The sequence below is a fragment of the Scophthalmus maximus genome, chromosome 11 (genome assembly GCF_022379125.1).
Source record: "Scophthalmus maximus strain ysfricsl-2021 chromosome 11, ASM2237912v1, whole genome shotgun sequence".
Taxonomy (NCBI): Eukaryota; Metazoa; Chordata; class Actinopteri; order Pleuronectiformes; family Scophthalmidae; genus Scophthalmus; species Scophthalmus maximus.
The window spans coordinates 5,601,183-5,613,435 of record NC_061525.1 but is presented as its reverse complement, the minus strand read 5'-3'; the positions used below and the strand labels follow the sequence as shown (position 1 = coordinate 5,613,435).

At 40.8% G+C, this 12,253-nt stretch overlaps 1 protein-coding gene across 1 annotated transcript in view; it reads left to right on the top strand.

Annotated features, from left to right (window-relative positions):
• The window catches only part of LOC118294487 (spectrin beta chain, non-erythrocytic 4-like), a 67,555-nt gene that overhangs the window by 6,045 nt on the left and 49,257 nt on the right, over positions 1–12,253 (top strand). Inside the window, exons 3-8 of the mRNA XM_047335637.1 lie at positions 6,020–6,177; positions 6,814–6,965; positions 7,301–7,474; positions 11,477–11,568; positions 11,696–11,776; positions 12,025–12,140. Of these exons, the coding sequence (XP_047191593.1) occupies positions 6,033–6,177; positions 6,814–6,965; positions 7,301–7,474; positions 11,477–11,568; positions 11,696–11,776; positions 12,025–12,140 (760 nt within the window). The 5' untranslated portion in view covers positions 6,020–6,032. The remainder of the gene's footprint in view (positions 1–6,019; positions 6,178–6,813; positions 6,966–7,300; positions 7,475–11,476; positions 11,569–11,695; positions 11,777–12,024; positions 12,141–12,253) is intronic.

Here is a 12,253-nt window from a genome sequence, read left to right as displayed (position 1 = left end):
ACTATACTGTTGGTGACTGAACACCTTCATTGCAGCATTTTCAGGGTTAAGTGCTTGTTTCAAGGTTACCTGGTGTTGCCATGTAATGAATCATTTACATTATTGTCACTTTTTGGTTGTGTGGAAGCATCACGCCAAATGCCATCAGCCAAAACCTCACGTTTGCAGGCCGGACAGAGAGGATGGTATTTGGGTACAGAGTGAGGAGTTGGAATAGAGGGAGAGGACAGTTAAAAAGGGTGGTTGTGGTGGTGGGGGGGGTTCATTACACCATTGGTGTATTGGTTTATTGTGCTTACAAGCAGCAACAGCGTAGCTGGGAGAGAGACGGCAATAATAACAATGAGTGGTTTAGAGGAGAAACCATGACTTACATTTCCCCACACACACACACACATACACACACACACACACATAGTGCTGACACCACCAAGTCATTGATTGAAAAGTAAATCAATAGAAAATTCATCAATTTTAATTTGGTAGTGAATTAATAATTTAGGTTGTTTATCAAGCCAAAACACAAACGTTGCAAACATTCAGTCATTTTTTGTGTATCGAGTTGCTGCCTTTCTTTTGTTTTACTTATTTTTCAAATTAAATTAAGTCAACTACATCCAAATATATGCAAACCAAGTTTACTGTCAATAATGTCAATGAAAAATAGGCAAATGATTACATATGTTTAACATTTTTGGATGAAAAATTATCAAATGGCAGCAGATTAATTAATTAATTGTTTTTAACTGATTGACTGTTCGATAATCAATCTATTCAGCTTTACTCAGTTTTTATCCTGACAAAATGTCTCTTATCCTTTGAGTGTTTATGTATTTATATAAAAGTTTTTTTAATTATTATTTAGATTCTGCATAGTTTCAACGGTTGGTGTTTGAGCAGTGTTCGTATTTGCACTGTTTTACTGCGTCTGCATGCAGCGTGTGCGCGCGCGCACACACACACACACACACACACACACACACACTGCTCTCTCTTCCAGCTCCATGGAGAGATCAGAGAGGCTGCTGCTGTTTAAATGTTTGATCCGTCAGTGTTAGAACAGTAGAGTCTGTATCCTGAACTGACATGTGAGCATGTGGACTCCTGTTCAGTCCTGTGGCGTCCAACAGAACCAACCCCAGAACCAGAAGCAGAGATACAGCAGCATTCCAGATACAACTGTTATCCCAGCGGCATTGCTATTTTATTATCATTTTTGATACTGTACCAAAGTTGCTGCACCTAAAAAAACTTAAAAACAAGTAAAATTAGTGTTTCCAGTTTCCATGTTTCCATGTTTGCAACCTTTCTGGAAGCGAATATGCCCCCAGTTCATTTGTTAACTATTTAGAGCTGGTGGAAGTTGATTGCTCCTTAAAGATTATACATATACACACTTATTTTACCATATATAATAAGGTTTATAAGGTAAAATAAGTGCAGGATTGCTACACATTGACAGCAGCTGTTTTCAGTTGACAACAGATGCAGCTGCTGCAGGTCTGATACTTTGACAACATTGCAGTCAGCCACACAATTCTGCTTCGTGTCTGAAGCACAAATAGGAGCAGTGCCTGAGGTTTTAAATAAATTAAAGAAAAAAAAATCGAATAAACAATTATGTAGGCAGATGACGATCCAGCATTTTTTTTCGAGCCCACACACTTTATGGTTTATTACTCATTTCTTAAGTTGTTACTCATTGATAGAAAGATCTGTGCATATTTTCCTATTGTAACAATATATTTTTTAAATTCATGGACAAATATACATTAGAAGAAATATTTGGACAACATTTTTTAATTTTGTGTTTATTGGAGAGGTTTGGGTTTGTGTCATGTACTTATTAAACCCAGCATTTATCAGCTATCAAAGCAGCACTCCATCGATTGGACTTTCAAACAGGTTCAGTCTTATACTACTTAGTATTTAGTATTTAAATACTATTTAGCCTGTGAAAAAAAGTTGTAAAAGGTATTCTGAAGTCTGAATGAAAATAAGCCCCATGATATCATCAGGTTTATCTCAGTTTGGAATTTAGACTTGAACTTGTGTTGCAAACTGGACCTGGAGGTTGGGAAACTATTTAATGAAAGATGCCTTTCACTTGCTTGTTGGAAATCATGGGGTCGGGTTCTGCATTTTTCAGGACATCTCAGCCGCCGCTCCTTTGATTATGAGAATTCTTTTCAAATTGGACTATTATGAGTCACCCAATATTACAGTATTTTAATACAGACATAGTTCTTTTACATTAGACTCCAAATTTGGTCGTCGTTTCTGCTGCTCATGTTAGACAGAATGAACAATTTATATTCCGATGCTGAAGAAGAAGGCTTTATTCTCAATGTAGATAAAAATCATTCTGAGGTCAACGGGTGGTCACTTTTTTTTCTTTGTGTTTTTTTTCTCTACATCATCTGAGATTTCCTTCAGGCTGTGCTCAGTCTCTGGAGGTGAATCATGAAGCATCTCGCTGCTGCTGCTTCTCAGAGCAGGAAAATAGATAGCCAGGAGTGTGTGTGTGTGTGTGTGTGTGTGTGTGTGTGTGTGTGTGTGTGTGTGTGTGTGTGTGTGTGTGTGTGTGTGTGTGTGTGTGTGTGTGTGTGTGTGTGTGTGTGTGTGTGTGTGTGTGAGTTTGATTGTCAGACAAAGTGTCGACTCTCTTGCCTAGGGCTGGCTGATTCCTCAACAGCTGAGTCTGATTATTAGAATAAAAGTGAAAGTGTAAAGATAAACACAGAAGCACACACATGCAAACACACACATACGGGCGCGCACACACACACACACACACGCACACACACTGCAGTATTTTGAATGACATGACAGTGTGGCAGTTTGACTGATGTGGACTTGCAGTTGTGGTACAGATATTGTTTCCCCTCTCTAATCCTATGATGGGTTTTGTTGATGTTATCTTATCACGTCTAACTGTGATATTAAACATTACATTGTCTGCTTTATAAGAGCCTACAATAAGGTCTCATCGACTTATTGTAGGTCTCAATGGGTCTCTCTGTCTACCTTATAGCAAGACAGTCATTTTACCGACAACCGACACCATGGTTGGAATTGTTTAAAGATTTCACTCCAGCTTTGTCAGATAAGTTACCTTTGTTTTATTCTCCATCTCTCAGTTGCAGGAGTGTTTCTGTTTGAACCATTTCTGACGTCAGCAGAATATCACTCGTCAGCAGCATGGTGTGTAACCAATCTTGATTTTGGCTTCTCACAAACTGAAGGGAAATGCCAGTGAAGGATCTTGCCAGTTGCCACACATGAGGATATGGGTGAAAATGAAAGGTACTGGGACTTATGTATGTTGAAGGTGGGACTGGTTCATTTACAGCATCTGAGATCACCCGAATTAAAGGTGCCATATGTAAGTTCTTGCACTTGCTACATAGCCAGCGTTAGCATTGGCGTCTTAAATGTGAATAGTTCCTTTGCTCCTCTATGACAGTAATCTAAATATCTTTGGTTTGTGGACAAAGCAATGGTCAATGAGAGTAATGAGATGATAATAATAACAATAATAATACTATTTCACTATTCTTTCTTGGACAATTTCATCGACATTTACTTACTATTTTTGACATTTTGTAGTTAAAGAGATTCATGAAGAAAAATTTGATTATTCAGCAAAATATTTCTCCATTTACATTAACATGTATTGTAATCACATTGTTTAAATAAAACAATTTGTTTCCTTCCTTGACTGAATAGCACAGTGGGATTAGCACCTTAGCAAACAAGCTGTTATTATATATTGTTTATGTTATATTAAGTAATATAAAGTTATATTCATTTTTCACTTGTGTTGGGTGCTGCTGCAGTCCTCCATCTGCCTCATCATCAAACAGAAAGCACTGTAATGTTTGACTGTTATTTTCTCCTGGGAGAACAGCTAAGTACCCCTCCTCTCTCTGTCTTGCAGGACACGCTGACATTTACTCGATATGGCTTTGTTGTTTTCCAGTGGTTTAGGTACAGTGACAACTGTGAGCTTGGATATATATTTATTTTTTGTGGTGGAGCAAGAGGCAGAGGCCAGAAAAAAGGGGGTGGGATGGGGGGAAGGACAAAGAGATTTATAGCGGAAAGGTTGAGGCGGAAAAAGACAGAGAAAACCAAGAGACCCCTTCGCAGCAGCCTCAGTCATCACTTTTAATCTTTTGCTTGAAATCCTACTTGATCAATCAACCACAAACTCACAATCACACAAATCCTTTGATCCAGTTTTAATGAGTGTAAACATGCGATAGAAGCACACAACATGCTGTGCATGGTTTCAGTAATTTCACATCAAATGTATTTATTCTGTGAATTTTGCATTGGTGCATCTGTCTTATTAATATGTTTTGGTTGATATTCATCTAGTAATTCTGTTTGTTTGTGTGTGTGTGTGTGTGTGTGTGTGTGTGTGTGTGTGTGTGTGTGTGTATGTGTGTGTGTGTGTGTGTGTGTGTGTGTTTGAGAGAGCGAGAGAGAGAGAGCTAGGGATGGGGGAGAGATGGGGGAAGGGAGAGGGTTGAGGGGGTTTGAAAAGGAAAGCAGGAATTCTGTTATCTTACAAGGCATTTCAAGGACAGGGGCTTCAGTGGTGCAGAGAGAGGTGAGCAGTTTTAGGGCTTTAAGAGAAGGCCAACGTACACCTGACAGGCTTGGAAATACTTCTGTATGTGATTGTTTATTTTTCCCTCTTGCAGTTGTATTTGAATGTGGAGCTTGAAAGAAAATCCATAGAGGATGTTAAGAGGGAATATACTTTTTTCCAGCCATTCCCAACTGTTATTGCCTTCATATTGTTAAAATATACCCAGCCGAAGAAGAAAGTGCCTGTCGTCAACGAAATGGGGACCAAGTCTAATGGTGTGTCGGTGTTGATCTTTTTTTGATTCACACAAATGACAGAAATATGTAAATAAGAAGCTGCAGGATGTTTCTCGTATCACATTTTTGTCCTTAAGGCCTGTGTGTGAAAAAAGCTCAGCCAGGAATAAGAGTGTGATTTCCACTGCATGCAAACATGGATTCCTCCTCTTTTACGCATCATTGGAGAAGAGCACCAAATGGCATATTTCATGTCCTGTGGGCGCATCTGCTCTTCACTGGGAGGAACATCATACGTGTTTTCCATCCATCCATCACATGCGTGAGACAAAATTAAAACTGAGGACGTCTCTGAATCTTCGGTGTATTGTTTTTTTCGTCATTATTTTCATATTTTTAACATTTCCATTTCTTACCTCTCCCCCTTTATTGTGTGACTTCTTAGCAGAGTTTTGAAGTTATTATTATCGTCTGGTTTTCATCTGTCACTGGACGAGACAGGAGAGATGAGAGAGACAAATCATTTCTACACTGTCTCCCTCCGTCCTTTGATTCATCACTTGAATCATCATAGAGTTTTTTTATTTTAAGCTCCTCTATTGTGAAATGTTCTGATTCCCAAAAAAGACAGGTGCTGCATCATTCATGAACAGGAAGGAACTGTTACTTATGGACTCCTGAGTGTTTTCTATTTATTTAACTCTGTGAGTCATATTATTTGTGCATTTTGTTTCTCAGTTAAATTGGTTGGCACATATTTTTCCTGTCAATCGTGAACATGTGTTCAGTGAACTGGCTGAATAGGGGTTAAAAGGTGTGTGTGATGATTTCTGTCTGTGCACATGTACATGAGTGAACCTCCTGAAAACAGCATTGAGAATGAGTCATCATTAGCTTCACTGATGACCACAAGAATACGATTTCCGTGAATATTTGGCCATAATCTAAAAAAGGTTCCTTCATGTTCAGATAGATTTGTTACTGTGTAATGAGTACAACAACTGAGTCTTTGTTCACAGACAGACTTGATTTTTAAGGCAGACAAACCATTATATGAGAGTTAACAAAATACAAATGTTGACTGTTATATTTGTCCAACCAACGTCTCTACACATTCCCGTGTTTCTGTCTCTTCTTTGTCTGCGTTTGTATGACCTGCATTTTTTTCTTCTGCATATTTCAGGGCGTCGGGCGCGATGGCCAATGCCTCCCCAGACCTGGACAACGCGGAAGCCCAGCGCCAGCTCAACAACAACAACCGACCAATCAGCTCTGGGTTCTGGGAGACAGAGTGTACCAGCTCCAAGCTGTTTGAGTGCTCCCGCATCAAGGCCCTGGCAGGTCAGGGGTCACAAACAGATCAAAACACATGTGTACTCACATTAATAATTAATAAAGACAATGTTTTGATGCCAAGGGCATGGTTATTTTTAAGTTGGTGACTTGTGTTTTTTGTTTTAGGTTTTGTTATTATTGTTTTAGTGGTAAAGCAGCAGTACTGTAAATAGGCGGTAATGTGGCCCAGGAGTTAGAGAGGGTTGTCCACTAACCAGACGATCAATGGTTCAATCCCCGACTCCTTCAGTCCGCAGGCCATTGTGTCCTTGGGCAAGACACTTAACCCGAATTGTGTCTGACAGCTGTGCCGGCAGTGTATGAATGATGTTTGATAGAAATAGCACAATGTATAGAAGGTGGTTAATAAGATAAATAAAGTCCATTGGCAATTAAACTGGTAATGGAAACTTTGTGTGTTCCTAAAAACACAATGCAGATCTCATATTTAAAAGGAAAAAGTCGTATTAGTTATCCTCACAAGATATTGCGGTAAGTACAATTTAAATGAAATGCTAGTGCTAGCTGATGCTGTTTTGGATAGTATTTGATTTAATATTATCCCAATTGTCTCATTTGAGAGAAAGCAACCATATTTGTCTTCCCCCTCCCCCTTCCATTTGATTCCCTTATTTCTCTCAGATGAACGAGATGCGGTACAGAAGAAGACTTTTACCAAGTGGGTGAACTCACATCTGTCCAGAGTGTCCTGTCGCATATCTGACCTCTACAATGACCTGAAAGATGGATACATGCTCACCAGACTGCTGGAGGTCCTCAGCGGAGAGCTACTGGTGGGGAAAACACACACACACACACACACACACACACACACACACACACACACACACACACACACACACAGATACATAAACGCACACGCACAACATTCCAAATCTTAATGGGCCTTGTATTCGTTTTGTAGTGTCTCTTAATTGATCCTTTATAGAATTGAGCGTGCTGCCGTGTTAAAGGTGCTGTACAGTATGCAGCCTTTCCTCAAGAGATAATTATGAAATTGCACACAAATGATGCTACCCACTAGCTAGCTAGTTGCTCATTTTTGCAAACAATAAAAAACATTAGCCGTTGCTCCACAGAAAGATTTGGCCCCTCTGTCTTTCCCTAGCCGAGACCTACCCGGGGTCGTATGCGGATCCACTGCCTGGAAAATGTTGACAAAGCCCTGCAGTTCCTTAAAGAACAGAGGGTTCACCTGGAAAATGTTGGTTCCCACGACATTGTGGATGGAAACCACCGCCTCACCCTGGGCCTTATGTGGACCATCATTCTACGCTTCCAGGTAAACACACATACAACACCAGACGATTGGATGACGTGCTGTCACAGCTCAGCACTGTAGTGGCTGTGTGGGAGATGTTATCTGTGAATATCAAGGGTTAAATATCTTGACCTTAGTATTTTCATTGGCTATGCGTAAACATGCTGTAATTTGTTTTGTGGTCTTTGACATGACTTTTGTTTGTCAGTTTTCAGTGTCAATGTTGACTGCGATTTTAGAAATTGTTTTAAATAATGATTTCAGTCTTGGTTTATTTGGTGACACCTGTGGTTGCCATGGTAACTGCAGGCGAGGCTTAGACACTACAGCTGAGAAGCTACTTTGTCAGAAATGCAACAGAAGAGCCAGTGTCCCTGTTTTCAGTGCATCCGAACAAACTCCAGATCTTGTCGTCAGTCATTTCCACTGTGATCTGATTTCATCCTACGATCAGCACAAGTGGATTTTCGCAGAACAGCACAAGGGTTAGGGTGAGGTTAGGGCTCATTAGGGTTAGGTTTCACAAATCACAGGCGGGAATGAGGAATAAGGTGTATAAGGAAAGTGACCTTAAATGATTTCTGTTTGGCATTATATGTTTGTTTGTTTTTTGTTAAAATTAATTTGACTCTCCGGGGGGGCGGGGGCTCCTGTTCCCATGCTACTTACCAAAGGACCAGGATGCTATAATCAGCAGTGGCTTCATTTAGGATGAGCTGCCAGCAGCTCTGTTTGGGGGATGCTGTCACAGCTGCAGCATCATCAGTGTGCGACGGCGACAGCAGTGTTTGGTGGATGAAGCCTGAAAGTCACCTAGGGCTCAGCGGCATTCGACTTCCAGTCTGCTCTTCAACAAGGACACACACAGACTGACATACTCACACGTGCACTCTGTCTGTCTGTCCGTCTATTCAGTCATACACATACTGACATACACATACTGTCACAAAAAGTCACACACACACACACACTGGTATATGCACTCACACATGTACACTCAGTTAGCAGCAGTGATACAGGATCATTTCCTGCCATGTAAGTACGGCAGAAGCCCAGTGCTCCTCTTTATTACACCTCAGTGCGACAGCGCGGCCCCGGCACGAAATGCTTGTTTAGCGTTATGCAGATCGTTCTGTAGCATTCACGGTGCACAGTCACCTGGTGGCCGTCTCATGGGACTCAGTATTGTCCTTCCTCGGCTGGTCACCTACCACGAAAGCACATTCTGCTTGCAGAATTAGCTTATAATATGTCAAGTACTCGCTGGAAGCCTACGCTGGATTTGTACATTTCTCAAAAGATATGCCCCACAACATTGTTGTGTTTTCAGTCTAGTTAAGCAGCTGTAACTGCACGGTGTAGACTGCAGCAGTGTGAGCTGCCTTCTAGCTTTTTACCACCATTATCTGTGAGCCTGGCTGTAGTCCCGCTCTCCTGCTCCCCAGAGCCACCAGTCGATGTCCTCCTCAATTTTGCATGTGTTGAGAAAGGAGAGCAGTGCAGGAGACTGATGTTCAAGTATGTGTGTGTGTGTGTGTGAAGATGAATTAATTAAATCTTAGACTAGAATCACAATAATTTTCTTTTAGTCCTGTTCAAACATGAAAAGGTCTCTGTCTCACATTCCAGTAACATTTAAGTAACATTTTGACTTAAGACAATGTTCTCAGTTTACATGCTGTGAGACCTGGCTGCTCTTGGAACAGTTGTATTTTAAATGGCATAGTATATTTTTGGGTACTGATCCTAGGTGATATCTTGGATTACCTGAAACGGAAACAAAACAGATGATCAGCCTAAGACCAAGAAACATTTTGTAGTTTTCATGTGATCCAGGCCTGGGATTTTTGTCTCGACTCAATTGGTTATTAAGCCACAACTATGCTACTAACAGAGTCTGAAGTTTGATCCCAAATCCAAAAGGGATGTTTATACTGTGGGGGTCAATAACGGCAGAGGTTAATGTTATCCGAATGGCTTCCAGTTCTCTTTCCCTCTTGCATTTTGTCTCTCCTCATATTCACCTCTTTCCCCCCTGTCCTCCCTTCCTCTGTGGTGAAAGAGAGAGTTTTGCTTTGCCCAGTCAGCAGCTAGAACCGAGCCACTGCAGTAGCTGCACACAGGCAGAAAGAGGGAGAGACACAGAGAGACAGGGAGAGAGAGGAAAGAGGGGAGAGGATTGACAGGCAAAGGAAGAGGTAATCCTATTGAATTTACAGAAACATACACAAATAATAGCAGAACGTTATTATTTGCAGTGACTTCAATTATAGTGTTTTATACGATTGGGTGAGTGTCCTTGTGTCACGTCCTGTGTGTGTGTATGTGTGTGGACTATACTCTGTGTGTGGTTACCTAACACACTGCCCGCTCGCTTGCTGTTTACAATAAGCCTGAATTGATCTAGCTCTACTGTAAAGATTATGTATATTTATAGTTTTTTTTTTTTTTTTTTTTACTAAAGCCACATCATATTGCACTTTGTATATTGTGTATTTGAAATCAGGGCCATGTCCCTGTGTTGGACACAGTCCCTGTGGGTGTATCTGACATATTGACTTAAGCATCACAATGTTGTCTTTTCTTACCCTTTCTCAGTTTGTTGCAGTGAAGCATGACAACTGCTGGTAGACACACTTTACTCCATAACAGACAAACCGTTGAAATAATGAAGGAATAGTGAATTGTGTGGTGGACTCAAAATGTCCTCAAATTTCCTATTTAGAACATTTTTTACCTGTAAAACATTAGTGCCTGAATCCATAAATTATTTGCTCCATCGTGATTACTATTTGAATCCTTCTAAATGTCCAACAATAATGACACACTTCTAACAAGTTACTGGCCTATCATGATGCAGTAGACACTGGTTTCTTCCTTTTAAGTATTTTATTTATAGTGGTATGATAGAGAGGAAATCAAACATCTCTTCCAATCTGTAAAGCTGTGACCAGCTGTTTTTAAATGTTAAATAACTTCATTGAGCCTCACTTATCATTTATAGCAGTGGATTTGGGTCATTTTCACTGATGAGTTTTAATGGTTTTACACTAAATATTAATTGTGTAACAAAGTTTATTTATTTGTTTATTCATAAATTATGAAGTCTCTGCTGAAATAACATATTGTGCTAGTTTCAAAGTGTGTGTGTGTGTGTGTGTGTGTGTGTGTGTGTGTGTGTGTGTGTGTGTGTGTCTGTGTGTACACACACATAAACGTGCCAATGTTGTGCCTAATGCCATGGGTAGCAGCTGATTCTTGGGTGTCAGGTCCCCAATTACCTTGGATCATGTCACTGTGATGTGATTGGCTGAATAGCTGTCACTGTCACCTATCATCAGGCGCTGCTCTGGCTCTGCAGTTCTTTGCACTAAAATCCTCGGCTCTTATTGCTGTTGTCTGTGTGACTGTTAATTCTTTCTCACTGTGTGTTTTCATGTTGCGGTTTGAGGAATCCTATCAAAGGCAGTGTGACTCTGACCCTTGCTCTAGACTGGTTCGACCTCTCAGTCACAGCTCAGATATTTTTTTGTTGTTTTTTCAAGTGACGTGATTTGGGCTGGTGCTGCTCTTGTGAATGACATGTTGGAGATACAGCTGAGCTGATCAGAGAACTTATGTGCAGGACTGAAATGTCACATGGTTACTATCAACACTTGAATATCTATAGCTTTATAATAATGTAGTGGTTAGCGCTTTGCATCCCGGTTCGAACCAACCAGGGCCTTTCTGTGTGGAGTTTGCATGTTTTCCCCTTATCTGCATAGGTTCTCTCCGGGTTCTCAGCTTCCGCCCACAGTCCAAAAACATGCAGGTTGGTAGATTAGAGACTCTTAAATGACCATAGGTGTGAAGGGTTGTTTGTCTTTGTATGTCGGCCAAGTGATGGGTCGGAGACCTGTCCAGGTTGAACCCCGCCTCTCGCCCAATGCCAGCTGGGATTGGCTCCAGAGATGGAGGGTGTAGTTCCACATTGTCTCTCTCACAAAAGCTGAGCTGTTGCTTTGTTATGTTCCTGCTCAGATCCAGGTGATCAAAATAGAGACAGAGGACAACAGAGAAACTCGCTCTGCCAAGGATGCCCTGCTGCTCTGGTGCCAGATGAAGACCGCAGGGTGAGCACTGGAATTACATATACAGGAAAACTGTAAGCTGTTTCAATTGTGATGTGAACAGCAGGTATGTGAGTGTTAGAACGATGGTTCTCCACGGATTGCATTATAAAGCTTCTTCATGGGTCAGGTACCCTGAGGTCAACATCCAGAACTTCACCACCTGCTGGAGAGACGGCCTTGCCTTCAACGCCCTTATACACAGACACAGGTAAGAATTTTTAACACACCTCTCATGACTAAAATTGGAAAGTAGCAAATTATACATGATAAGAAGTTGTTAGATTTTTTCAGTTTTGCAGGAATTTATGTTGGGGGAAAAAAACTGTTGCAGTGACAAAAAATAAAATACACTAACATGCGTGTATATATAGTTTGGAAAGGCATGCAATAGGTTTGATTCAGGATTAAGGCCATACAAACGTCACAAAATCTGTTTCATCATCTTTCACCCTCCAGACCCGACTTGATAGAGTTCCACAAGCTGACACGGTCCAATGCAACCCATAATCTCCAGCAAGCCTTCAACATCGCTGAGCAGAACCTGGGCCTCACCAAACTCCTGGACCCTGAGGGTGAGAATGCATGACTGGTTTTCGGTTAACGTCAATTAAACCCCAATACATACAGATTTATCTAGAATAGTGACATAGAAGGGATTTTTTTAATTCTCACCAAGATTAATATT